This window comes from Canis lupus, chromosome X, assembly GCF_048164855.1.
Source record: "Canis lupus baileyi chromosome X, mCanLup2.hap1, whole genome shotgun sequence".
In the NCBI taxonomy this organism is placed as follows: Eukaryota; Metazoa; Chordata; class Mammalia; order Carnivora; family Canidae; genus Canis; species Canis lupus.
The window spans coordinates 82713358-82741000 of record NC_132876.1 but is presented as its reverse complement, the minus strand read 5'-3'; the positions used below and the strand labels follow the sequence as shown (position 1 = coordinate 82741000).

Genomic DNA, 27643 nt, shown 5'->3' with positions numbered 1-27643 from the left:
TTGCTTTATGGGAAGTCTACAAAATGCGGAAAATAGAGACTTGCTACCCATTCCTGTGTTTGTTTTATTTCTCTCTTTCTTACCTTTTTTAATCCCTCGTAACAGCTGCATTAAATGTATTAAATGTCCATTGTACATATGTACTGCAGTACGTGCATATGATATCCTGTGCTTGGACACTTAGGATTTTGCAAATAATGCTGTAATGAATAATCTTGTGTGTGTCTGTCCTCTTGAATTGTTAGAGGGATGGTTTGACAGCTCCTCAAGGTAGGATTGCTAGGTGGAAGGGTAAAAGCATATATTGTTTTGTCGGACTTTGCCCAATTGCCCTCACTGGGCTTTGTTTCATTTCTGCCTTCCCAACGGCAGTGTGGGAGAGAGCACCTGTTTCCCCACAGCCTGGCCCACTGATCTGTGCCCCTTCAGTAGATGAGGAATGATAGCTCAGTATAGTTTTTCTCCCCAGCTTTCTGTTAAGATTTTGCTCCATTCTTTTCTCTGTATATAAATGCATGCACACACACTTTTTTGCAAACCATTTGAAAGTGGCAGACAGCATGATACTTCATACATATAATTTTCAGCATGCCTGTCCTAAGTAGCAGGACTTTTGCCAGCATAAGCACGATATCGTGATCACACCCATGAAATTTAATATGTATGTTAACAATCGATACTATATATTAGAATAATAGTGTCTAATATCTAGTGCATGGTGGAATTTCCCCGGTTTTTCAAAAAATATCCTCTATTGCTTTTTTTTTGAACTGTAGCATCTAATCAAGGATCACACATTTGATTTCACTGTTACCTCTTTAATCTTTTGTATCCAACAGTCCTCCTTCGTTTTTGTTTCTTTGTTTCCTTTGTGATGACAAATGTTTTCTAAGAGTCTTGGCTGGTTGTCGCCTGGCACAGCCTATGCTTTGAGTTGGTCACAGTGTTTTCTGATGATCAGATTCAGGTTTGGGGCAGCGGCACTGCCCAAGCGATGGTATCTCCCTCCCAGCATGCACCTGAACGGGACAGACGTCAGGTTGTCCTGGGTCAGTGACGTTTGTGTGAGATCTCTTGGTGTGCTTTCAATTTGTGTCTGTCTCATAAGCCAGGTTGGACATATTTGCCTAGGTTTAAGGGCCATTTTCATTTCTTTTTCTGTGAACTGCCTGCTCCTATCTTTTGCCTACTTTTTTCTTGCATTGCTGGTCTCTTTTGCTTGTTTGATTTTTATTTTAATTTTATTTATTGTTATTTTAAAGATTTTATTTACTCATTCATGAGAGACACAGAGAGAGGCAGAGACATAGACAGAGGGAGAAGCAGACTCCCCGCGGGGAGCTCAATGCAGGACTCAATCCTGGGATCATGACCTGAGCCAAAGGCAGATGCTCAACCACTGAGCCACCCAGGGGCCCCACTTGTTTGATTTTTAGATGCTCTTCAAATATGAAGTAGATTTACTCTCTGCCTGTGATGGGAACTCCAAATATTTTTTTTCTAGCTTGTCATCACTCTTATGGTTTTGGTAATTGTATTCTTGAACATTTCTGTTTCTTTCCATGGGTTCAGAAATACTCCTCCTTTATGGCCTCTGGATTTAGGGTCATAGTTAGAAAGGCTGGAGCCTTAATCTTATTTCTTGCTCTCTGTAGCATTGACTATAATCACTCTGTGGCTCCCCTCAGAGGCCTGGAGTCCTTGTGGAGCCAAGGTGGAGTTGAGAGGGTGGTGGTTGGCAAGAGAGTGGGAGCATTTGTGGTCTAGGCCCAGAGCTCCCAGGACAGGAGGGTTCTGCCTGCCTGATAGAGGCTACCCCCCAACCCCCAGGACCTGGGCTATCCCCTGGAGCTTGGCTATCAGAACTTCCTCTACCCCAGTGAGCCTGATCTCCGGGACCTGCTTCTCTTCTTGGCTGAGCGTCTGCCCTCTGATGCCTCTGAGGATGCAGATCAGCCTGCAGGTATGGTCTGCCCAGGGTACGGTGGGTGTGGGGTGAAGGAGAGCATGGCATTCCTGGGTGTTATAGGGGCTGGGGGAGGTGGAGGTGGTAAAAACGTTGACCAGGGCTGGGGTCAGGGATGTATCTTTGGGAGACCTGGGTGGGAGGGGAGGATTGGGTCTAGGGGAGGGGGGCAGGGCAGGGCAGGCGGAAGGGGGCCTGGGCTTGGGCTGCCTCAGGTGGTGGGGGGAGTTGGTGTTGGGTGCTGGGTGCTGGGAGGGGCTTCTCTGCCTTACTTCCTCCTCGCTCCCCCTCCTCCTCCCCACTCCAACCACACTAGCCTTCTTGGTGCTTCTCAGACATTCCAGGTTTGCTCCAGCCTCAGGGCCTTTGTATTTGCCAGATTATTCTTCCCCTAGATATGTTCTTGGTCCACCTTCTTACCTTTTACAGATTCTATTCACATGTCACCTCTGGGAGGCCTTACTGAGACCGCCTTGTTTAAAATTACATGCTCCTCTCAATAGTCTTTACCCTCCTCTTGGATCATCACCTGATAGTTTTTCTGTATTGTACTTTTGACTTTAATCATGTTCTCCTTTACCAGCATCCTGGCAACGTGGGGGCAGGGCAAGTTATCAGTCTGCTCACCAAAGTATTCTGAGAGTCTAGAACAGTGACTGGCACATAGTAGGTGCTCAGCAAGTGTTTGTTGACTGGCCGGGTGTGAGAAGGATAGCTAGATAGAGATGCATCTCTGGGGGGTAGGGGTCAGGGAGCCATGGCTGCTTTCCCAGGGTATGCATTTTGGGAATTGTGGCACTGTCACCTGGTTGACACTCCTTCCCCATCCCCTATAGGTGACTCAGCTATCCTTCTCCGGGCCATTGGCAGCCAGATCCGGGACCAGATGGCCCTGCCCTGGGTCCCACCCCTCCTTCGCACTCCCAAGCTGCAGCACCTCCAGGTGGGACCCCCTAGCTCACATCGATGTTGCTTGGCCCCACCTTGGCCCCATGCTCGGGTTTTTAGCCTCCCTCCCACCACCAGTGCCCTCCCCTCCCCCTGCCACAGTTCATCAGGGAGGCTCTGATTCTGCTCTCCCACCAGGGCTCAGCCTCCCAGAAGCCTTTCCACACCACCAGGCTGGTCATGCCTGAGTTGAGTTCCAGAGGAGGTACGGGTGAGGCTGTGCGGGAAGGCCGGGAGCAGGGGGAGAAGTAGGCCCGAACCACCGCCCCCTCCCCAGCCAGCTGACTCTGTTCCTGCCTCTAGAGCCCCGGGAGTTCCAGGCAAGTCCTCTGCTGCTTCCAGCCCCCACCCAGGTGCCCCAGCCTGCTGGGAGGGTGGCCTCACTCCTCGAATGTCATGCCATCCAGCTCTGCCAACACAGGGGCCGGGACCGCCCCGGGGATGAGGACTGGGTCCAACGGGCACCCCGCCATCCCACCCAGGTACCGCCCAATGCTTGGCTCTCTGCTGCCAAGGCCCTTGCTTACAGAAATGCCCCTGTTTCAGCTTCCCTTGGTTCTCTGTTCCCCCTGCCCTCACTTTCTCCCTCATCGTCTCCTCTCTGCCTCCTTCACCTGGCTCTTCCCTGAGAGAACCCTGGAGTTAGAAAGACTGTGGACTTCCGACAAGTCACTATCCCGCACTCCCTCCAGAGCCTCAGTTTCCCTTCCTGAGACTTGGGAGGTGATAGTACCCTCCCCTCAGGCTAGCACTGAACCAAAGGCAGGTTCTTAGCAACCAGCGTGCTCAGGATTTGCATACTTCTTCCCTGTTTCTGTTGCCTTCTTCCCACCCCAGAGCCTCTCATTCTTTCTCTGTCTCTGCCACTGTCACCGATGCTTATTTTTTCTGTCCCCGGGTCCCTGCACTGTCTCTTCTGGTCATTATCTTTCTTGTCCTTTGGCTGTGCTGCCCCTCCTTCCTGCCCCTCTGTCTCCTCATTCCTCTGCTAGGTGTTTCCCTGTCCTATTTGTTCACCTCTGTCACTGTCTCTTCTTTCTTTCTTTCTTTCTTTTTTTTTTTTTGAAAGATTTTATTTATTTATTCATGAGACACACAGAGAGAAAGAGAGGCAGAGACACAGGCAGAGGGAGAAGCAGGCTCCATGCAGGGAGCCCAACGTGGGACTCGATCCCGGGTCTCCAGGATCACACCCTGGGGTGAAGGCGGTGCTAAACTGCTGAGCCACCTGGGCTGCCCCCTGTCTCTTCTTTCTGCCCCAGCTTCCCCCACTGCCATTTGTTCCATCTTTACTCCGCCTGTCTTTTTTTAAGCTTGTAGAAATTTTCAAACACAGAAATAGAATGTTCCAGTGAATCCTGTGTGTCCATTATCCACCTTCAACTATGAGCAGGTCACCAGTCTTTCTTCATCTGTTCTCCCCTAAGTGTTTCTCAGTATTATTTTGAAGCAGGTCCCAATATGCATGACACTTCAGCTCTAAATACTGAGACAGACATCTCTTAACTCAGAAGGGTATTGACTTTTTAAGGTAACCCGTGGGTCATTTTCATACCTACTACCATTAGCAGTGATCTCTTAATACTGTCACTGAGTTCATAGTCATATTTCCCTAGTTGTCTCGAAACTCCGTTTCCCATCCCCCATCTTGATTTAACTCTGCTTCCATTACTCCTTTGCCCAGCACCTCTGACTCTCCATTTCTGTTCCATCCCCATGTAGCCTTTCAGTGTGGCCCTCTGATTTGGGGGGTTGCTGATTGCTGCTTCTCTCCCTTGCCTCAGCCACCTCCAGTGTGGGGAGCGAGTGGGTGGAGAGAAGCATGGCTGTGAGGAGGGGACCCTGTCCTTGGGGAGCTCCCAGACCGGTGGGTCAGGAGAGGGGGACTGGGCCCCTTGGTGGGAGGGGTTGAAGGGTGGGTGTGACCATGTGGTGGCACTTTGTCAGGCAGCTCCCTGGAGGAGGCAGGGCCTCAGGTGCCTAGCAGGCCTCTACACCTTCCCGTTTGCCCTGCCTTCTGTTTCCAGGAAGATACACGGGCTCAGCGGCAGCGGCTGCAGAAGCACTTGGCCGAGCATCTCCACCAGGCCTGGGGCCGACTGGGGGCTCCGCCACAGGCCCGAGACCTGGGAGAGCTGCTGCAGGCCTGGGGTGCTGCAGCCAGGATGGGTGCCTCCAAGGGCTCCCGCTTCACACACTCAGAGAAGTTCACCTTCCATCCAGTGAGTGGGTCTGAATGGACCTGGGTGTGCTGACAGGGCCAAGGCAGGCTTGCAGGGTTGCTTTCTGTATAGACAACACACTTGATCCACACAGGTTCCTGTGTTCCCACTGGGCATGCCCTTTGTGAGCTGGTGGGTGGGGGGTGTCCCTGGTTTCTCAGGGGCTTCGGTGGAGCAAGGGTGGAGGGGTGGGAGCCACATAAGGGTGTGCGAACCCTAGCTTCCCTTAGACAGTTTCCTCTGGACTTAGCTTCTCTCCTTGATCTAGAGGGGCCCTCATCCTCCCCGTGGGCAGGAGCTGTGCCAGGATCAGGGAGGTTTCTTTATGAGCAAATATGTCTAGCCTGAGGTTTCAGAGAGTGCCCGGGTCCTCATAAACCCAGTCTGACAGCTGTCAGCGGTTGAGTGGATGTGAGGACGGTGCTGGAAGGGCACTTGGGTGCTGAGGCTGGGTGGGGTGGGGCAGGGCAGGGCAGGGCCTTCTCCGACAGCCAGGATACTCCCTTCTCATTCCCGCAGGAGCCCGAGGTCCAGGCAGCTCAGGTGTCTGATATGCCAGTCACCTCCCAGCAGCCTGAACAAGTAAGTGGAGCAGTGGGGGGAGGCTCTGGGCCTTCACCTGTCTCATGGGCCTGACACCCCGACCCCAACTGGCCTGTGCCTCTCAGGACACAAGGGCAGCTCAGGAGCAGGAGCTGGAGTCTCTTCGGGAACAGCTGGAGGGAGTGAACCGCAACATTGAAGAGGTTGAAGCCAACATGAAGACCCTGGGAATCAGCCTCATGCAGGTGGGAGGTGGGGAGGAGAGGGGCTGCCCACCTGGGGTTGGGTCACAGTGGGGCCTAGAGGGCCTTGCAGAGCCTGAGAAGACCTTGTAGAGGTCTGCCGATGTCAGGAGGGTTCAGAGGCAACCCTGGGGACCCGTGGGCTCTCATGGGTTTAGGAGAATAAGTGGAAGTGAGAGGGGGATGTAGAGTGAGTGGGTTCAGACCTGTGGGGGTCAGGGGCACCCGTGGGCATCGGTCAGGCTATGTGGGTGTCTATGAGAATCAGGAGGGGTGTGAGCATCTGTGTCAGTATGATGTATCTGTATGGGCAGGGGCTTGAGGGCCGGGTCAGGGCTTCTGGGGTTGGGGGTGTCATTTTGTGGAGGTAGAGGGATCAGAGGGATCAGAGGGGCCTGTGGATGTCTGTCACTGCTTACAGGTTTCCGTCACTATCAGGAGGGGTCAAGGGGCTGACAGAGGGTAGAGGGGTGTGTTGTCATCTGTGGGGGCTCAGGCTAGGCTAGGGCTTTCCAGGCTCAGTGGGGGCTAGAGGGCTTTAGAGGGCTTTGGTTGTGTGGCTGAGCTACTCCGCTGACGGGAGTGGGGGGCTCATGGGGTGCCAGGTGGAGACGGAGTGTCGGCAGAGTGAGCTCAGCACAGCAGAGCGTGAGCAGGCCCTGCGCTTGAAGAGCCGGGCAGTGGAGCTGCTTCCCGACGGGACTGCCAACCTCGCCAAGCTGCAGGTGGGGTTGGCACCATGGTTAGGTGGGAGGGCTGGAGTTGGAAGAGTCCATCCGGTGTGACACACATCCCCTACTGCCATCCCCAGCTTGTGGTAGAGAGTAGTGCCCAGCGGGTCATCCACTTGGCGGGTCAGTGGGAAAAGCACCGGGTCCCTCTTCTGGCTGAGTACCGCCACCTCCGAAAGCTCCAGGATTGCAGAGAGGTAGGTTGTGAGGTCCTGGGCTGTGGGTGGGGCAGGTTCAGTCCCTCCCTAGGTGCTCATCCTTGTGCTCTGCTCACTATCCCTCTACCCATGGGGTCCTGGTAGCTGGAATCTTCTCGACGGCTGGCAGAGATCCAGGAGCTGCACCAGAGTGTTCGAGCAGCTGCCGAAGAGGCCCGTAGGAAGGAAGAGGTCTATAAGCAGCTGGTAAGGCTGGTGCGGGGGCCCTGGGTAGCCTGGAGTGGGTGAGGAGTGGGTCCCAGTGGAGTGGGTGGGGTGTAGGTCCCAGGGGAGTGTCTGCTATGTTCCGTCTAGGTGTCAGAGCTGGAGACCCTGCCAAGAGATGTGTCCCGGCTGGCCTATACCCAGCGCATCCTGGAGATTGTGGGCAACATCCGGAAGCAGAAGGAAGAGATCACTAAGGTACATCATTGCAGCTGTGGAAGGTTGGGGCAGATGCATGTAGCATGGCCACACGGGGACTTCACATTCTCTGAAAGGCAGAGCTATCTAGCCACACCCCAACATAGAACACTCCTATCCCGTCTGCTCCAGCCACACCTGATGCAGTGGCGCAGTGACATCTGGGTGTGAGCACATGCACACAAATGCCTGCAGCCGGCTGGCCAGCCTGTGCCAAACATGGGCTCATGGCCACCCTGTACTCTGCCAGATTTTATCAGATACAAAAGAGCTTCAGAAGGAAATCAACTCCCTGTCTGGGAAGCTGGATCGGACATTTGCTGTAACTGATGAGCTCGTGTTCAAGGTATGGGTCAGGCTGGGCTGGGTGGAGGGGTGGGGTGGGGCTGGGCTGCTGCCTGTCTGTCTGCTTACAGGTTGGCTTGGGCCCAAGCCCTGTGTGAGCCCTGTAGGTATGCTGCTGCTCCAGCCTGGCTGTGTGCCACAGAGGATGATTAGGGGAGTGGGAGAGGGTGGCCTTGTGGGGTCCTGGAGGTGGTATGTGTTGGAAACGTGGGGGAAGCCCACTGATCCCTTCTGTCTGATCAGGATGCCAAGAAGGATGATGCCGTTCGGAAGGCATACAAGTATCTAGCTGCCTTGCATGAGGTGAGTGGAGTAGTGTCCAGGGGGGCTGGCCGGGGTGGGGCATGGTGGGGGTGCAAGCCTTCTGCTCCTGCCATCCATAGAACTGCAGCCAGCTCATCCAGACCATCGAGGATACAGGCACAATCATGCGGGAAGTTCGAGATCTTGAGGAACAGGTGAGGCCCGTGGGTAGGAGGAAAAACCAAGGCAGGCCAGTGGACAGCACCCCTGGTTCACACCAAGAGAGGCTGTGGGAGCAGACACAGCCCACGGCTGGACTCTTGGCCTTACCCCTTAGTAGCTGTGTGTGTGTGTGTAAACTGTCACTGGCTAGCAGCCTGCTCTGAGCCCTGGCTCCCATCCCAAAGGCTCTCTCGCCTGCCTCCTGGGGCCATCGGCAGAGGCCTCAGCTTGAGTATGTGTCGGCTCATCCTGCCATGTAGCAAATGATGCTTTAGGCAAATAGATGACACACGCAAAGGCCCAATGGTGGTGGGACACAGCAGGCTGTTGCGGGAGGAGGTGGGGGAGGGGCACGGGAGGGCCTTCAGCAGCCTTAATGGAGAGGGGAGGTGGGAGCAGGGTAAGGCCCCCCTCACCTCACACTAAAGACATGTGATTCACGTTGCCTTAGATTGAGATGGAGATGGGGAAGAAGACGCTCAGCAATCTGGAGAAGATCCGCGAGGACTACCGAGCCCTCCGCCAGGAGAATGCTGGCCTCCTCGGGCGGGTCCGGGATGCCTGAGGAGCCCCCAGCACCTGTCTGCTCCCAGCCTGGCCTCCAGTGGGGAGTTGAGATGTTGGGGGCGATAGCCAAGGGCTTGCCCTAGCCATTCCCTCTGGTGGCTGCGCAGCTCCTCTTGCTACGGCCTTGGCCCCAGACCCCTGCCCACCTGACCCCCACCCTTATCTAGGGTGATCATCTAGAGCATGGAAACTCAGCTGCAGTTTATTGGAGAGGGTACCGGGGTTAAGACCTTGGATCCCAAATAAATGAAGGGCTCTGTCTGCAGTCTAAGCAGAGGCATGGATGGGGACACAGGGTTCAGGACAAGGGAGGTAGGGTGGGTGGCAGGTGAGACATGGGGTATGTTTGGTGATTCAGTGTGTATGGCTGTGAAAGCCCATGTGGGACGCAGGAGACCCACTGGGGTGCCAAGTGCATGTGCATGCCCATGAGATGCACAGGTATATTCTGGTGGGCCATGTGACCAAGCTGATGTTTTGGGAGCTGTGTGAGAATGTGCACAGCTGGGATGTGTTTGTTTGTGTGGCTCTTTGGGACCTGAGATCCTGAAGGTACCAAGGCTGCTTCAGTGCAGGTCCCTGGGCACATCTCCTGTGACACTGCACCTGTGGGCCTGGGGATGGCTGTGGGTGGGTGCTTTGGGGTACGGGGGCTGACAAGGCTGTGCTAGGGTGCGATCGTCTGCGTGATTGCAGGTCTGAGGTTGTCTGAGTGTACGGAGGCAGGCTCTTTGTGTTCTGGTGTTTGTACTGCATCTAAGGGACTGGATTGTGACCGTGCATGTGTCTTTTCCAGCCCCGGGGTCATCTGTGAGAATGACTGAGGCAGGCTGGATGTGTGGTTGTTTGTGAAGGCTCAGTTTGGCTAAGGAGTGTGTTGCAGGAAGCTGGGATGGGAGCTGGGGCCGGGGCCCCTCTGAGCAGCCTGGGTGCAGAGCATTTGACCTAAAGAGGGTGGTCAGCTGAGGATCAGGGTCCCTGTACACCTCACTTTGTGGTCCCTGTAGGCATATCCAGGGCCCGTAGTCCCTGCCCCTGGCCACTTCCATCCCACCACCACCCCCCGTTCGGCCCCTGTCCTTCCTTCCTCCTTTCCTTTGCTTTGAGTTTAGGGGCCAGGTGTAGGGTTGGAACTCCTGCTAGGCCTTTGGCTTCTCTTCTTGCGGAACTCGAATTCGTCCACGGTCCACACGGCCCCCTTCTCACTCTCCACCCGCACGAAGCACTTGTGCAGGCTCAGATTGTGGCGGATGGCATTCTGTGGAAGGCAGGCCAGCCAGGCCGGGGGCAGGGGAAGCAGGCAGGCAGTCATCCTCTGAGGTCAGCAGTACCCACCAAAAGCTGGCCCCCTGCCCCTTCCCTACATGCCTAAATGCCCTCCCACTCCTGAGCTTGGCCAGTACTATGGTAGCATTTGAGGCCCTCCCAGCCACTGCTACCTCCAGAGGAACTCACCTTCCAGGTGGCAGGGTGGTTCCTGAAGAAGGCAAACATGCGTGTGAACCAGTGGTAGATCTCATTGAGTGTCCGCTGCTTCTCAGGAGCCTCCAGGATGGCCTGGAGGTTGGGGGGCAAGGGGGTCACTTCTCCAAAACTGAGCTGAGAGTGGTAGTGGCCCGCCCTGGGTATCTGACATGGGTGGAACTGTGGGGGTGGGGGGAGGGGAGGGAGGGAGATGGTATGGGGTGATAGGTCAGAGACAGGGTCAGAAGTGGGCTGAGGGGTCAGGCCAGGATGGGGTGAGGTAGAGGGGAATGGCTGACATTGTGGTAAGGTCTGGCTCAGGGTAAGGCCGGGATCAGGTTAAAGGTCTGGGACGGAGCTGGAGCTGGCTGTCTCCACAGGGGCGAGGTTGCAGGGTTTGGGGAGGTTGAAGGCCAGGAGCAGGGTCAAGTTAAGGATTTGGGCAGGGTAAAAGGTCATCAGGGAGGGGATTCATTGAGGGTCTGGCTGGGGATGGACGGGTGAATTGAGGGCTCAGGGATGGGATAGCATTAGGTTAGGAGTCGGAGGTGGACCTAGTGATACAGCAATCTTATGTGTCAGGCATGTATTTGGGTTCAGGGTCAAGAAGGAGGTTGGTTGTGTGTGGTCCTTAAGGGTCAGGGCTTGTGTTAGGTGTGGAGTGAGGCTAAAGGTCAGGGAATTTGATCTGTTTGGATTTAGGAATGGGGTTAAGTAAAGGGTCAGAGGTTATGGCTGCAGTGAGGTTCTGGGTCAGGATGGGGCTAGGCAGGGGAATGTAGGGGCTAGGTGTGGGCCTACCCAGGATAAAGGTCTGGGCAGGCTCTGATGGAAGTGCTGGAAAGGCATCAGGGAGATTCACATGAAGCGTTTGGGATGGGGTGAGGCCAAGGGTCAAAGAGACGTCACAGAAAGGGGTTAGAGGCAGGGTCTGGCCGAGGGATGTGCTGACATATTGGGGCATGTACGGGGCTGGGAAAGGAGTTAGGATAGTATCTGTGGTGGGTTTAGGGCACGGGGCAAAGATCAGGTTCATAGTGGGGCTATTCTACAGGTCTGGGTGGGGGTACATATGGGTGGGTAGCAGGGAAGGGGTGGGTCGAAGGCCCGAATTTGGCTTGCACTGGCCTGGATAGTGGTTTGGGTTTGGGTTTGGGTTTGGGGGCAGGTCTGGGGTGAAGCTGGCATGGGGAATCATATCTGAGACCTGTCCTGGGTGTGCTCAGAAGGAGGCTGGGAATGTGGGAGGCCGGTCCCCACCCTGTTTCTTTTTCTTCTCCTTGACCCCCACTGCCTGCTTACCCAGCGGATGAGGGTGGCGTAGGTGAAGGGGGGGCGCATGTTGTGGAATTTGAAGTAGTCCATGTTGTGGAAGAACTCTGTAGGGGGTTGGGGAGAATCAGGTCCCATCCTGGAGTGCCTCACTCCCTCTCCCATCCTCCATGCTACAAACAGAATCAAGTAGAATCTACCCTGGCTGAAATCCCTTGCTAACAGCACCGCTTTTCACCATTGGAGTTACTGTGCCAAGCCCCGGGCGTCAAGTATATGGCTCACCATTAGCACCATTCTCACCAAAATGGGCCTTGCTGTCCCCAAAGTTTAGAAGAAGTGAAGTAGCTGGCACACCAAAGGGATGTCACTGGCCAAGTGGCAGAGCCAGGCTGACATTCAAGGGCCTGGATCCCTCTTAAGCCCACAGCCCAGGCCTTGTGGGCAGTAAGGGGGTCCGTGAGCTTGGGAGAGTCATCCGCTTTTTCTTGAAGGGGGAAGGGACAGTCCCTTGGAATCACTTGGCTAGTTCTCTCCCTTCTGATGACCAAATGGAGTAGCTGAAGCCCAGAATGAGTGAGCCCTGAGCCCCAGGGGAGATGGGGCTAGACACAAGAAACCATGATGGGGAGCTTGCAGGCTTTGGAAACACTGAGAGGCAGCTTCTTTTGCAAGCAGTCGAGTTTTCCCAAAGGCAGGGTAGCAGTGCTGGGGAGGGGCAGGACTGGCTGTCTCCCCCTACCTCTGTGCCAGTCAGGGGGATTAGGGGCTCAGGATGAGGGTGGTGGGGGGCGGGCACCATGTAGGGCATAGACCATCCTTACCTGGGAATGTGCTGTTTCCATGGCTGCCCCAGAGGTGCCTCCTCACAGCAAACAGGCCATCAGGGGCCTCCTGGGGGCTGGACCAGGCCGGGCCCGTGGTGGCAGGAGTGCCAGCAGCTACGATGCAGCAGGAGCCTTTGTCAGATGATGCCTGCAGGAGGAGGGAGAGGCTACTGACTCAGAGGCTTAAACTTTCCACTTCAGTTTTAAATAAGTAAGTGTTTTTAAAAACAAGGGAGCTCTCTTCTCCTTTCCAGTCTGATGTGGAATCTCACGAAGCAGCATGAGTTGTATTTATGAGAGTGTGAGTGTGGAGAGTGTGGACGTGTGCGTGTGTGTGTGTGTTTAAGATTTTATTTTATTTATTCATAGAGACAGAGAGAGAAAGAGAGAGGCAGAGATACAGGCAGAGGGAGAAGCAGGCACCACACAGAGAGCCTGACGTGGGACTCCATCCCAGGTCCCCAGGATCATGCCCTGGGCTGCAGGCGGCGCTAAACCGCTGCGCCACCCCGTGTGTGTGTGTGTGTGTGTGTGTGTGTGTGTGTGTGTGTGTGTGTTTAGAGCACTAATGCTGGTGCCTCAAGCTGGGGCTGAATGGGGTTCCTCTCCTACCCAACTGTGACCTTATGGATGATAGGAATACCTATCTCACAGCAGCATCAGGAGGATGAGATAAATTAACCCCAGCAAAGTGCTCAGGAACAGTGCCTTGCACTTGGGGCCGGCTTCATGGGTGTGTGGCTTGTTTAATCACACAGGTCTCTGTACTGTGTCTACTGCTCTGCGGTGGTCATCTTGAAACTCGAGCTCCCTGTTTCTATTTTGCACTGGTCCTTGTGTGTTATATAGCCAGCCCTGCCGGTGGCACAGGGTCTGCCTCCAGTAAGTGGTGATTTGCTGCTGCTTTGAAAAATCAAGATCACGATGTTTTGGGAATCTAAGGGTCAGAGGGTTTGTAACTGAAGAGGACAGATTTCCAGGTCTGGGCATGTTTGGAGCTGGCCCCAGTCCTAGGGCCTGGGTTCGAGGTTAAGTCCCCTCCCCCAACCCCTCCAGTTGTCTCTTACACCTGTGGGCCTGGGGTGGCTCACCGTGGATGGAGCTTTGGTCAGGGTCATCTTCCCAGCCAAGTGTGCCTGCATAGCACCCAGCTTCTCCTTCTCCAGCACCAGCTGTGAGGATAGGCACAAAGTGAGGCCTCACCTTGGCCTTTTTCTGTCACATCTTTGCTCAGGCCATGGTCCTTCCTGGGAGTGCCCTACCTCCTCCCTTCCTTTATGCCAGCCCCCATTCTGGGTGAGCTAAGCACAGGGTAGACATAAGGCTCGCCCGTCATCCCCCCCCCACTCTCTCCTATGTCACCTGCTGTTCCAGAGACTGCACCACCTCCCTCTGGAGGAGACACTGTGCTCTGCCCTTCTCATCTAGGAGATGGTCCGCCTGGCAGTGCCTGGATAGGGGGAAGATTCCATGTGGGTGACCATGGTGGGCCTGCCTCCTGACTCAACACTCCGAGTGAGGAGAGCCAGACCATCTTGGAGACGTCTCTGCAGAGCCTCAGCCTCTCTCCCCTCTCTACCTCAGTCTCCCTCTTAAACCTGCTCTTGCTTCAATACATGCTACTTGGCATCTCCTGATGCCAGGCCTGAGCTCACCGCTTGAGCCCGGCCAGGAGGCTGGGGATGATGTTGGGAGGCTGGTGAGTTAAGAGCAGACTAGGTAGATGAGGGCAGGAGAGGCACTCCAGGTGGAGGGGACAGCTCGTGTAAAGTCATGGTCATGAAGAGGACAGGGTACAGAGTTGCCACTGGTAGTTGGGTATGGTTGGAAAAGGTTGTGTGTGTGTGTGTGTGTGTGTGTGTGTGTGTGTGTGTGTGGCTGAGGGGAGGGAGCAAGAGCCACTGTGAGAATCTGGGACTTTGGTGCTCAATAAAATCAGGCTGCTGTGTTGGCATGAGGGGTAGGACAACAGGGCAAAGTGGTCAGGAGTGTGGATTCTGGAGCTTGGCTGCCTGGATTCAAATCCCAGCCCTGTCACTTAGGAACTGGGTGATTTTGATCAAGACACTTAATGTTTTATGGCCTCAGTTTCTGTATCTGTAAAATGGAGGTAAATAATAGTATATACCTCTATTATGATGCCCCATTATAAAGATGGGGAAACCAAGGCCCAGAGAAGCTAAATAGCTTGCCCAAGGTTAGACAGCCAGGGAGTGATGGAGCTGCAATTTGAATCTACAGTCTTAGCCTTTGCCTTTCGTCTTGTCACTACCTACTGAGATGAGGCCCGAGCTAAGACCTGTACCACATGCCACCTCCCACAGACTGGGGACCCTTCTGGACTGGAAAAGGCCTGGGTCACTCACTTGAGGAAATCCTCTGGCTCCTCGAAGACCTTCTCACATCCAGGCCACTTGCAGACACCATTTGCCAGCAGCGAGTAGGAGCCCTGGGGCACGGTCGGAAGGGTGCTGGGGGGACACAGGGTGTCAAGGGAGAGAGTGGCAGGGCAAGGGCCCTTCCCAGCCTGGTCCACTCACCTGTCTTTCCTGGGTGTGCTGGGGCTTGGGAAGGTGCAGAGCAGTGCTGGCTCCCTGGACACCCACTCCAGGCTGGCTACGTTGATCCCTGCGGGTGGGGACAGGGTACCTTGGGGGACTGTGGGCTGGGCCCTCCAGCTTAGCCCACAAAGACTCTCATTTTGAACTTTCCACCTTCCTGAGCCTTGCAGGCCCTGACTCCCGGGAGGGTTGGGGGGGTGCTCTGTTGTCCCTAATGTCCAAGGCTTCTGGTGGAGCAGCTCAAAGACTGCCATTTGCAAATGCTGACATTTTGACTGCAAAGACCTGTGGTTCTGTGATTTTTGCTATCCTGCATCTTTAGGTTCTGAGCCTGACATTTTCAGGAGGTTGGAGTTTCCTAGATGAGAAGACCTGATGCCTCCGACCTCCTGAAGGCTGCCATTCGGCAGCCTACGCTGCTCACATTCAAGCACCCAGGGGCTCGGTTTCTGTAGAGCTGTGGGGTGGGGTGTTACCAGGTGGCAGGCCTGGCCGGGCCTTGAGGGAGAAGACGCTGGTGGCAGCAGTGGGTGGTGGCAGGCTGATCATAGCTGGGCTGTCCAGTGGGCGCACCTGCAGCACCGGGGTCCGGGTGTGGGTACCCACCGTGGAGAGCTGGGGGAACACGGGGGCTGTGGTTCAGCCTACCCCTGCCCAGTTCCCCCATCTGCTCCCCTCTGCCCTGCCCATTGCGGGTTAGTACCTGGTGCATGAAGTGTGGCCTGTCCTGGAGGAGCGCCTGCAAGTGGGGCGAGGGGCCCAGCCGTGCCCCAGAAGGTGCCACCATGACCAGAGGCACTGTGGGCAGCTGGGGGGAGAAGGCATACAGGTGAGGTGCCGTCCTTTTCTTTACTGCTCTACACATCTCACTCATATACTCCTTACCACAGCCCCACGCGGTGGGCACTGACCATCCCCATTTCACCTATGTAGAAACTGAAGCTCAAGGAATGACTTCTTCCAGATCAAATGGCTAATAAGTGGCAGAACTGGCCTCAACTCTGTCACCTCACCGCCTCGGGCTCCAGCCCTCTCCCCTATCACATGGGGATGGGGACACATGGCCATGCCTGTGGGACCATGATAGGATCTCCTCTCCTGAGACAGGGATTGGGAGGTCGGGGAGAGCCTCGGATCTCTGAGACCTGCTAACCAGGGACTTTCTTGGCTCTGCGACATCTGCATAAGTCACAGACTTGCCTGGGACCCAGAAAACCACTTCCTGTGCCCCAGCTGGGCCCCCCGCCCAGTGCCACAGTAAAGGTTGGCACCTGTAGGCCCAGGTACCCACCCCCTGCCTGCCCCATCCTGGGCCCTGGGCCCGGGGCCTCACCTGCAGCTGCGATGGTGGCATGGGGTTCAAAGAGGAGGAGGCATGGGTCCCGCCTCGGAGGTCCCGGCCCTGGAAGGTCACCCCCGGGCCCTTGGCCCCAAGCAGGTCTGAAGCCTTGGGTGCAGCCCTCCAGCTGGGCAAGGCTCCTGGGGATGGGCCAGGTGCCAAGGAAGGGGCTGAGGGCTTGGCTGGCCTGGGGTTGGGCATCGGGTCCTTGTCCGAGGGCAGGCTGTGGGGACATAGGAGGAAGGAGTTACACATGTCCCCAGCAGGTGCATGAACTACTCAACCACCTAAACCATGTGGACCCCCAACTCTGGTCAGAGCAGGCAGCGGTTGGGGCCTGTTCCCAAGGGCTCCACAGCTGGATCCCAGCTCTGATCATGTGTCCATGTGGCACACAGCCATGCATACAGCGGTGTCAGGAACACAGGTATGCATGTGTCTCCACACATGTCCCATGTGCAGATGTGCCCGGGGTCAGCACTCAGCCTGCCTGTGCATGTGGGCAGAGCCCTGCTGGTGATGTGTCCTCCTCCACAGGGGAGGTAGGGGATTGGAGTAGTTTGTGGGGCCTCAGACAGAGCAGGGGCAGGTCTTGGCTTTTCTCCCCCAATTGCTTGAAGGTTGTCTTCAAACCACAGCTCCCTGGTCCTCCCTGCACTTTGCACAGGCCACACAATATTTGCTGATCCTGCTGGGACTGGTCTCTGACTTTCCTGGTGGCACAGTTTTATCCCAGTGACCTGGCATATACAAGAGCAGAGGGGGGCCATGGACTCAAGATCCCTCTGGATGCTGTGAGAGGGACAGGCTTTAGGAAGGTAAGAGCAGGGATACTGGCGGGGAGGCTCCTGTGACAGTCCAGTCACCAAGTGACAATGGTGGCACAGACAGGATGGTGGCAGTGGAGATAGTGAGAAGTCGATGGATTCTGAGTGTGTTTTGGAGGTGGAGTCAGAAGACTTTGCTGGCACCTTGGATGTGGTGGGGGGTGGTGAGAGGGGGAGGGTCAAGGTGACCTCCAGCCAGGTATTTGCCTGAGCAGCTAGATGGACAGAGTGGATGCCACCTGAGATGGAGGGAACAAGGTTGGGGGTGACGATCCAGGTGTGGATGGACACGAAGAGTCTGGCATTAGACATGAAAGTGGAAATACTGAGTGGGCAGGAGTCTGAGTACAGGAGTCTGGAGCTCAGGCAGGGATAGGGTCTGATCATCTCTGGGCTCCTGCCTTGCATGAAGCTGAAGTGGCAGGTGGCCACAGGGGAGAGAGATAGGCTCTCTTGAGCCAGGGCTTGTGGGAGCATCTTGACTCAGCCCCCACCAGAGTTTACCCCAAGTCTGCTTTCCAAGCCTGCACTCATATTCTATGCCTTGCCTGGAATGTCTGCTCTTCCTCCGTATCCCCTATCTGAGCCCTATCCAGAAAGTCCTCTGTAATGGCTCCAGGCTCCTTTGCTGAGCCCTAGAACCTTCCACTCCATGACAGGCAGGGCTTCAGTTTCTCAGAATCCCAGTCTAAGAGGAAGCCAGAGCTGGAAGAGGCTGCCTTGTCCAATTGCCATTTTACTGAAGGGAATACCCAGGTGCAGTGTTCCACAATCCTATGGGCAACTTGAGAGCTCCGTATCTTACTCTAGAAAGTGTGTGTGTGTGTGTGTGTGTGTGTGTTAGAGAGAGAGAGAGAGAGAGAGAGAGAGAGAGAGAGACTCCCCACCCCACTTCACCCCGCAGCACTGGGTTGGGCACGTAGCTGCTGATAGCAGCCCAGGCTGGCAACAAGCAGGGTTTAGGGGAGCAGCTGCTCCTTCCTTTCTTTGCTGTCAGCTCACAGGGATTGTCAGAGCTCTGGTGCAGAGGGAGGTGCAGGTGAGAATCCAGGTATTAAACTTTTGGTCTCTCAGGGGGGTTAGAACATTACTACATGAGAATCAAGAGCCTGGATCTATGGAGGCTCATAACTCAGCGACCGTGAGGAGGTGAGCAAATTAATGAAGGCAGAGATCAGGGTGATGCTTCTAGAAAGCCAAGGCATGCCAAAGACTGCCAGCAATTCACCAGTAGCTAGGAGAGAGGCACAGACAGATTCCCCCTCACAGCCTTAGGAGGAACCAACCTTGCCGACACCTTGATCTTGGACTTCTGGGCTCCAGAACTGTAAGACAATAAATTTCTACTATTTAAGCCCCTCTCAGTTTGTGGTACTTTGTTACAGAAGCCAGAGTAAACTAATACTAATTTTGGTCAGTGAGTGGATGGTTTCCACCACTCTGGCCTGGCTCATATGGCTGGCCTGTGGTCACTTCTGAAGCTGCCTGGACACTTGTCTGTGGCTCATAAGAAATCTCTTTCTCAGACACGTCTAAGATGTCCAGACTCAGAGAAGCACAGATACATTCTCAGAAAGGGGACACAGATATGGTCTGTCTGATGGTAGGGAACCTGGAGGGCCGGGCTGGGCAGCCAGCTTCCTGCACTGTCTGTTGGGGCGTCCCTTTCTGACAATTTCTCAGAAGCTGCATGGAGGATGTTTCTGGGACGCAGAGCATGTTTTCATATCGGGGTCTGCATCTGGGCCCTGTTGTCACGTCTCCAGATTTTCCGCCATTGACGTCATGGCGGCCGGATGCGCTGGGCTTCATTGGCCCCAAGGAGGAAGAGAAGGAGGCAGATACCCCACCCCACGGGTTTCGTTCCGAGAACTGGCTGGCCCATCCTGCAGCCGTCTTGGCCCAGGTGGGGGTGATGTGGGTGCCTGCGGATGTGGTGAGTGACGTCCATCTGGCCACCATGACAAGTCCTGGGCCCTGTAGACTTGGGCCATGGAGAGGCCTAAGGTTTGATGCCTGGGGAGTACCATGCAGATCCGACAGATACTGGGACCCTGGGGGAGGGGTTTTCAAGAGGGGGGCTTCTTAGGTTCAAAGGATCCCAGAATCTCAAACCCACTTTGTGGGGTCCATGGGTCCAACTGCAAAGTATGTGAAAGCTAATGTCAATGGTGTCCAAACTCACTGGAACTCCCTGAAGGACTGGAACTTCCTACCTCATAGGGCCTTTGAGGCTTAGAATTGTAGCAAGCCTCCTCTTAGCCTCCCTACTAAGTTCTGTGATGGCAAGAGGGGTCAGAATCATCTCCTCTACTCCCCCTAGCCTGGGGTTGGGCTCTGCCACTAACTAGCTATAACTCTCCTCAGGCTCATATGTAAAGTGGGACAATAATAGTACCCCTCTTCCAAAGTTAATGCACATGAAACGTTAACAAAATGTCAGTGATGGTCAGTGAACACTTACAGGGCCTCAGTCTCCCTGCCCATTCTAGGACAATGTTCCCATACTCACAGCCATGCCACAAAATATGGGCAGGGAAGGAGAGGGAGGTAGAGACCAGCACGCCTTTGGCTAGAGCCTCAATGCAGGGAGCAGGAAAAGCCTCAGTCAGTAGAGAGCCCACTGCCAGGCTCTCTGGAAGGGCCCCAGGATGGGAGATCCCAGGAACCAGTGCCAACGCTGGGGACATGGTTGAGCTCTATCCACAGCCAGACCCAGAGCCAGACTGACTGACTTATATCCTTCCAGTATCACTACCCTCTGGCCACAAGGCCTCCTGACCCAGGGGACCCTGGGACCCCACCCTGACTAGTTCTTGTGAGGATGGGCCTCCCATGTGGCCATGGAGCCTCCTGCCTGTTTAAGCATCCAAGTTGTGAGGGCAGAAGGGGGAATGCAGCAGCTGGAGGGCAGCTCAGGTATGCCCCTCCTCTCATGGGTGCTGAGAAGTAACTTGAGGCCCACAGTGGGGGAGAGAGACAAAACCAGGGTCCTGCCAAGAGCCCCATGGTCTGAGCTTGGGGCTTAACTCTGCTACTCCATCTCTGGGAGGCCTTGAGAGAGCCCCCCCCGCCCATTTCCAGGCCTCAGTTTGCTCCTCTATACACTGGGTAGAGAGAGGCGTGGATTAGGTAAGGGCCAGGGCCCTTCCACTTCGTGTCTGGATGACTTGTTACATGTCTACAGGGTGTCAAGTCGACAATTTCCCCTCCATCCAGGGGACTGGCTGAAAGACAGGGATACATGGAGACAAAGAAACAGGAATAGGGAGAGACAGACAGATAGGCATAGGGGAACACAAAGACCCAGAGACCAAGAGATACAGATAGATGGGAGAAACATGAGGTGGGACAGAGATACACAGAGAGTGAGAGATGCTGGAAGAGAGGGAAGGAGAGAGAGAGAGAGAGAGAGAGAGAGAGAGAGAGAGAGAGAGAAAGAGGAACTCCCAGGAGCAGAAAGTCCTAGAAGTACACACAAGGAGGGAAACAGAAAATGAGAGAAACCAAAAGAATAAGATAGAGGGAGAAGGAGAGAGAGAGTGAGGGAGGGAAGGAGAGAAAGGGAGAGAGGGGGTAGGAATAGATAGACATGGATGTCCCAAATAGGAACAGTTGTTAATCTCTGTCTGGAGGAACTGAGGCTGCAACAGATAACAACAACAACAACAACAAAAACTGAAGGGCAAGATGCTGGGGGGGCCTATGGTCAGCGAATCTACTGTATGGCAAAGCAACAATCAGCAAAGTGGTATGGCTCAGACACTGAGGAACAGAACAAAACAGAAAACTTGATCACAGACCAATGTCTAGAGGGAATCAAGTTTGTGATGAGTGTGGCATTTCAAACTGGGAGATGGTGGAGGATATACTGTTTGACAAATGCTTCTGGAAACGTTAAGGGAAAAAGACAAAGTTATTGAATGAATAATCAGTCCATTTTTCCCACCAATTCCTCTCTGCCCAGTTTGAAAAGTCATCATCATCATGTACCCCAAAATACATTCCAAATCTATGAAAGAGATAAATAAGAATATCTAATGTTGCTCTTGGGTTTCTTATGTGCCAGGCCCTATGCTAAACACTTAACATGGGTAATACATTTAATCCTCACAACAACTCTTTGAGGCAGGTGCTGCTATAATCATCATGGTATCTATAAGGAAATGAAGGTACAGACAAGTTAAATGCCTGCCTAAAAATCACACAGATGGCTTGAGGTGAGGCTGGGTTTGTCCCAGACAGTCTGGCTCCAGTACCCACACTCTTAACCTCCACAGCAAATGGAAAAAATGAAGCCATAAAAGAGACTAGAAGCCAACACAGGTGAACATTTATCTCATTTTCAAGTGGGAAAGGACTTTCTAAGCATAAAACCAGAGATAGTAACCACAGAAGAAAAGAGTAACCCATTTGACTATATAAAAACATCATAGCATCACAAAACTCCATAAACAAATAGAAAAAGTGAGTGATGAATTGGGGAAAAATATTTGCTATACATGTATGGCCATTGGAAGGTTAATATCCTTTCTAAATAAAAAGCTATGACAAATCAATAAGAAAAAAATGAACACCCTATTAGGACTAAGGATATGACCAGACAATTAAGAAAAAGTACAGATGATTAATAGATAGTATAGGTAATCAAAGAATGCAAATGTCAACAATGTGGTAATATTTTTTCTTACCTGTTATGCTGAGAAAGGATTTAAAAATGAAAATACCCACCGAGGGTTAGCTTGAGTACAAGAAGCACAAAACAGGACAACCTTTTGAAAGAACAGTTTGCAGAGAGGGTCAGAAACCTTAAAAATGCACATCCCCCTTGTCCCAGCAACTCCATTTTCAGGAATCCAAGGAACTATCAAGAATGATTATGGGGAAAACCTAGAAATAACCCAAATGTCTGGGAATTGGCACTGGGTCAAACCAATTATGGTTCATACCAATGTGAGGACAGTCTTGACAGCCACAAAAGATCATATGTTGAAACAATTTTTAGTGACCTACAAAAACACTCCTGCTAATTAAATAAAACAGGAATAAAACCAATAGAGAGAGTGGTTCTAATTTGGTTAAAAAAATACTAACAGCTAACAGTGAGCACTTGCTAAGACTACAGAGATGAACTGGCTCCAGCCCTAAACAGCCTGCTTGGTTCTTGAACACGGACTCTGGACACACACATACACACATACACACAGGCACACACGCATGCATGCACACACACACAGTCCTGGGGTAGGACCACTTAGCTAAACCACGATTCACAATGGCATGAAGTGCCCCCCAGGAGGTTCTCTCATGCCATGCAAGCCCAGGTTCATTTAAACGCTCAGCCTGACCCAACAGCTCACAATCCTCCTTCGATAGGGGCAAAGAGAAGTGATGCTCACTCTTGTAAAAATGGAAATGTCCTCATCGAATTACTCAGTACACTATCATTAGGCACCAACTGTACAAAGCTCTGTGCTGGATGTTGGGCAGGAAGGCGGGTGGAAGGCTAGACAAGAGAGCAGGAGAAATGGTGGGAGTGAAACGGAGGAAAGAAGATGGGGTGTGGTGAAGATGGAGGAGACAGAGACAGGAAAGCTGGGCAGACCCTGAGAAAGAGCGGTGGAGAGTCTGAGTGTCAGGGAAACAGACAAGGGTGGGCAGAGCAACATGGAAAGAGGGAGATGGGGCGAGCTATGAAAAGACAAGAGGTGAAGAGAAGGGGGGGGTGTAGTTGAAATTTCCAGTTACACCTGGATAGTGTTCAAGTCATTCAAAGCTCTGAAATTCATAAAGACTGGCAGTTGGCCTATTAAAATAAAATCCTGCCCATCTCCACATCGATCAATTTCTTTATCTTTGCCTCTGCCCATGCATTGATTAAGCGCTTTACCTATCAGTCTGCTGGGATTTATTATTACTCTTATTATTGTAAAAAATATCTTACCTGACCGGAGCCACAGTTGCTGTGCATGTCTTGATGATACCAGAGGGCTCCTGACCACCCCCCAGTGCCTGCCTCACTGCCATCTCTTCCACTGGACCCACATTTGATGGGGAAGAGCAAGGGCACTCACCTTGGTGAAGTGGACTGGCAGAGAAGGATCAGCCCGGCTTGTGGGAAACTGTCACATATCAAAAACAACTTTGCTTTTATACCGAGAAGAAAAACCACGGTGTGGAAGCCACAGACCTCTCTCTTCTAATAATCCAATTTTTTTTTCGATGAGTGTGTGTGCTGATAATCACGGGGTGGGGGGGGTTCTCATAGTTTTTTCTCTCTCTTGCTCTCTCTCTCTCTCTCTCACTTGCTCGCTCTGTTTCTCCTCTTCTTGATTATGAGACTTAAACGGAAATTTTGAAATTTTGGGTTTTTTCTTTGCCCTTTACGAGTCATCTGAAAATATGATTTCTTCCCCTTGCCACAGAGGTGAGAGGTATCAATGAGATAACAGGGCTCATGAGAAACCACAGTTTTTTACACAAAAGTGTGTAGAGTTAGAAAAAAAAAAAACAAGGGAAAAAAAACCTCAAATAAATCACGGAGGCGTCCCAAACAGGCAGAGATACCACTGTGAGTGTGATGGGTCAGGAGACACCAGGGAAAGAAACTGAATAGGGCTGAGTTTCCAGAGGCCTGCTCCATACCTCAGTTCTCCCTTAGGGAGAATTGATATGGTCGTCACTGCTCTTACTGCCCAAGGAGCTCTGCAACCCATCTCCCCACAGAGGGGGCATGGAAGTCATTTCATGGAGAAAAATGCAGGGAGTCCCTTTCTATCTGCCGCAACTCACAGAATCGAACAGTCAGAGAATCACTGGCTCCCAGAATCCACTTAGCATCACTGAGTGAGGAAAGGGAGCAAAGTCTCATCACGTAGTAGGGCTTGAGAGCTCTAACCTGGAGGGTACCCTACAGGGAAGGACCTGAGGAGGCCCCCAGTGTTAATGCATCTGTCCTCATGAATCCCAGAAGCCCCTTGGGACACTGGCCCTCTCTTTGTCAAGGACACCATGACCCGATGCTTCTAGGCCCCCAGCCTTTGCGATTTTCTACTTTGAAAAAATCCCAGTTTCCCAGGTTTCAGGATTCCAAATATCAGCCACCATCCCCATAGCTGACATTTATCTCCAATTTTCCATATGCCAGACACAGTGCTGAATGATTCTCCCCAATGATCACATTCAGTCCTCACCACGGCTTTCTGCAGTCCATCTTGTCATTGTGGCCATTACACATATAGGGAAAACAGAAGTGTGAAGTAGTCGAGCAATGTGTCCACGGTGACAGAGCTGGCAAGTGGGGGCTCTGCCTTCTTTGGTGCCAGCCTTAAAAACCCCCAGTGTCCTTGGGCCTAACAGTCTTGGATCTTAAAATTCTGGGATGCCATGACAGGGAAGTTCTGAGATTTGGAGATTCCTCTGGGGGCTTGAAGCTTGTGAGGTTTTACGGTTGTCCAAGAAGTGGCGGCTGCATTTCCTTACTTCACCAGGAACCCTCCTTTAACCAGTGGTCAACAGGGGAAACCAGACTCCAGGGGCTTCTCCTGATCGGTCATAGCTGTGACTCCCAGACCCTGGCTCCTCAGTGCCCTGCATGGACCAGGGTTCTGTTATCCAATATTTACTCCAAGCCCTCTGCAAGATTGGCTTCAGGCCTAGGGAAGAGAGATTGGAAACCACTTTTTATTCACATGGTACAAATCTAGTGGCCAAGACCCACCCCTTAACCCCTTCACCTTCCCCCACCCACCTCCGAAACCCTGAAAGAAAGGAGAGCCTTCTTTCCTTAACTCAGACTCACCTTTCTGGAAAAGCCCAGAGGGGGCCTGATACCTTGGCTTGTGAAGATAAGAAAAAAAAAGTGAGCAGAAAAAAAAGACCTAAAAAAAAAATCAGCCAACAACAATTAAAAAAAAAAAAAAAAAAAAAAACCAAACCCAACCCTCCTTACCATTAGTTCAAAACCAAACTTTCACTGGTTGAGGTTTCTGAGTTGGTGGGACACGTCTGAGACCCAAAGATGGCCTGTGTACGCTGGGCAGCCAGGGGAGGCACCAAAGTGGGATGAGGTCCTCAGGTTGGAGGCTTGCAGGTATCTTGTGTACAGCAGGGGCTTAACAGGTGTGGCCTGTGGTTGGGAGCAAGATGGTGTGAGGAGCTTGTTCGTTAAGGAGTCTTGGGGAACTGCCTTTAGGGATAGGCTAATGACCCCTTGTTCCTCATGGACTTGGGTCTGAACATTCCTTATACTTCCTGTATAACCATAAACTAGGCTAGTTCCGGAGGCTGAGGCCTCATTCCTTGCCTCAGGATCTGTCTCCTCTTAAGACAGGGGACTGGTTTTCTTTTATAGGGTCAGAGGTGTGGGCTTCATCCTCCTCATACCCTCCCTATAGACCATCCCTCCCTTACTGTCATTTACTCCATGAGAGGAGTGGCCAGAGAAGTAGGGGGATAACTGAGTGAGGGTGGTGGCCCAGGATCCCAGGAGGCCACCTGAGTGGGGCTTGAGGTAAGGGAGGGGTGATGCTGCTGCTGCTGAGACCCTTTACAGAGTGAGGGCTGGCGGGTCAGGTGGGCAGAGAGGGGCAGAGGTCACCACCTCCTTTCTGTATGGGACTATATCCTCTTGTGTGGAAGGTTTCTGGGGGAGAGTACACAGGATTACACGGACAGGTTTGTGAAAGTCCCCAGAGCAGGGGCAGGGGGTGGGAAGGGTTTGACAGACTCGAAGGAGGTGAGGGATGGATCCATGGGATCATGGATCACCCAAGTGATTCCAGAGGGAACAGCCAGCTTAAAGGCCTTGAGCGGGAGTGTGATTTGCTCCAGGTAGTCAGTGTGGTTAGAAGGGTGGGAGCGAGAGGAAGAGGGGTAGGAGGTGAGATCAGAGAAGAGACTTGGGGGTTAGACCCTGCAGGACCTTGTAGTCCATGTAGGACTTTGGCTTTTACTCTGAGTGAGGAGGAGGCCACAGGAGGGTTGTGCATAGGGGAGAGACATAAACTGCCTTAGGATTCAACAGGCTCCCTCTGACTGCTGAGTATAGAACAGGTTGTTGGAGTGAAGGTGGAAGCAGGGGAACCTGAGACAAATAGGCTACTGCAGTGGTCCAGTGACTGATGATGTGCTGGCAGTGGAGGGGGTCAGGAGAGGCTGGATTCACGAAATATTTTGAATGGGGAGCTGACAATTTGCTCAAGGATGAGAGTCTTGGGGCCAGACCAGGACACAGATAATGCCCTAACTACAAGTAAGATCCCCCCCCTGCAAATTCTATCTTGTTTAATCCTCTTTTCTTCTGTGATTTTCCCTCTGTTGCTTGCAACTGAAAATAATCCTTCCTGACCCATGACCACCTCCCCCTGGACACAGACCTGAGGAGGGGTAGGCTACTGGGGGGACCTACCCTCTCCTTGGGATGTTGTGCTTCAGAACCTTGCATACAGTAGGTGAGCAGAAAACACTCCCAGGATGGAGGGGGAACGTATGAATGGCCATGCTCAGTGGACAAAAGCTACGTATCAGTTCCCACCCAGTTCCCACCCGAGGGAGGACCTCAAAGGAAAGTGAAAGGATGAAGAAGCAGGAGCAGTTCTCCTGGCAGAGGGAACATCAGGAGCAGAGATGGGGGACAGAAAGAGGGAAGTGCGGCCACTTTGGGTGTGGAGTGCCAGTGGGGCAAAAAAGACAGGACTTTAGTTCATGGTTGGTAATGCCAACATGTCCAACCAACTCCTGGCTCATACAGTCAGGCTCAGTGTTTCGCTGAGCTGAAGTTAGAAAAAGCTAATTTTCCAAAAAAGGTTGATTTCTCATTGGGCCATTCATTCAACAATGGTGCCACGTCCTGGAGAATGCTGAGGGTGATCATCAAGGGCATTATTGGCTGGTGGCATTGCTCAAGGAAAGGTTCTGAGGTGGGCAGGGAAGACCCAGTAATTGCGACGGGAGAATCCCTTTTGCTTTCTTAGATCTCACACTAAGGGTGCAGTCTAAGTCTTCAGGGACTCTGGGCATTCACAGCCCTGGGGCAATGAGAAGTCGCGGAAGGCTAAGGAGATGGTAAATCCATTCTCTTCCCAACGGCCGTGCGCATTCAATGGCTCTGCGGCCCAACCCCCCTACAGCCCAGACTGCCTCCTCTGGCCTCCTTATTGGCTGTTCATCCCCCTCCTTCACACAACCTCCAACACCCCGGTTGGTTCTGTTCTTTTCCGTTCCGCCTCCGTGTCCTTCCGTCCCACTAGACTTTCTAGCCTTGGCATTGGTTCATTTCGTTTTAGCACTGCCCTTTGAGGTCTCAACTGCTTCATTCTGGCTCCTTCATTGGCCATCCGTCATCGTTCTTCCCGGCTCCTGCCTTCACCATCCACTCCCATTGGCCCTGTCCCTCCAGTCCCGCCTCCGAGGCCGCTCTTACGTCACCTCTTTCTAGCCTTCGTATTAGCTAGTTTAGCCCTAGCACCGCCTCTTGAAGGCACAATGCAAGATCACAAGACTCCCCACTGGCTCACTGTGGCCATTATCTTATCGTCATCTCCTCTACGCCACCGGCGCTTGGCTCCCCATTGGCCATTCACGGTCTCTATCATCGCGTCCCAGCGCCTACGCAACCAAGGGATCTCCTGCTTTTTGGGCCTCTCCGCTCCCCGCTGCTCCCATCACCTGTAGACATTCCATTTTCGCCGCCACACACATGCC

The 27643-nt window shown here is 53.1% G+C and overlaps 2 protein-coding genes across 4 annotated transcripts in view; one reads left to right on the top strand and one right to left on the bottom strand.

Moving 5' to 3' along the window:
• CCDC22 (CCC complex scaffolding subunit CCDC22) overlaps positions 1 to 8914 on the top strand; it is a 13867-nt gene extending 4953 nt beyond the window's left edge. Inside the window, exons 3-17 of one of the 2 annotated variants that reach the window (XM_072816612.1) lie at positions 1831 to 1963; positions 2803 to 2909; positions 3053 to 3125; positions 3218 to 3396; positions 4942 to 5136; positions 5656 to 5718; positions 5805 to 5924; positions 6527 to 6646; positions 6733 to 6849; positions 6955 to 7056; positions 7165 to 7272; positions 7523 to 7618; positions 7861 to 7920; positions 8001 to 8075; positions 8534 to 8914. In XM_072816612.1, the coding sequence (XP_072672713.1) occupies positions 1831 to 1963; positions 2803 to 2909; positions 3053 to 3125; positions 3218 to 3396; positions 4942 to 5136; positions 5656 to 5718; positions 5805 to 5924; positions 6527 to 6646; positions 6733 to 6849; positions 6955 to 7056; positions 7165 to 7272; positions 7523 to 7618; positions 7861 to 7920; positions 8001 to 8075; positions 8534 to 8647 (1662 nt within the window). In that variant the 3' untranslated portion in view covers positions 8648 to 8914. The remainder of the gene's footprint in view (positions 1 to 1830; positions 1964 to 2802; positions 2910 to 3052; positions 3126 to 3217; positions 3397 to 4941; positions 5137 to 5655; positions 5719 to 5804; positions 5925 to 6526; positions 6647 to 6732; positions 6850 to 6954; positions 7057 to 7164; positions 7273 to 7522; positions 7619 to 7860; positions 7921 to 8000; positions 8076 to 8533) is intronic. The other variant, XM_072816613.1, reaches the window with a different exon arrangement.
• FOXP3 (forkhead box P3) lies at positions 8836 to 27597 on the bottom strand. Of its 2 annotated transcripts, none has more exons than XM_072816614.1 (14): positions 27232 to 27597; positions 24891 to 25067; positions 23014 to 24594; positions 16107 to 16335; positions 15477 to 15581; positions 15250 to 15388; positions 14753 to 14840; positions 14579 to 14683; positions 13575 to 13662; positions 13304 to 13384; positions 12210 to 12360; positions 11416 to 11558; positions 10105 to 10206; positions 8836 to 9907 (listed from the first exon to the last, which is right to left on the bottom strand). In XM_072816614.1, exons 4-14 carry the CDS (start codon positions 16311 to 16313, stop codon positions 9758 to 9760), a joined length of 1359 nt encoding a protein of 452 aa, XP_072672715.1. In that variant the 5' UTR covers positions 16314 to 16335; positions 23014 to 24594; positions 24891 to 25067; positions 27232 to 27597; the 3' UTR covers positions 8836 to 9757. The 2 variants fall into 2 exon arrangements, with proteins under 2 accessions (XP_072672715.1, XP_072672716.1); XM_072816615.1 differs by having other exon boundaries at positions 11416 to 11492; positions 27232 to 27596.
• Positions 27598 to 27643: the final 46 nt, after the last annotated feature.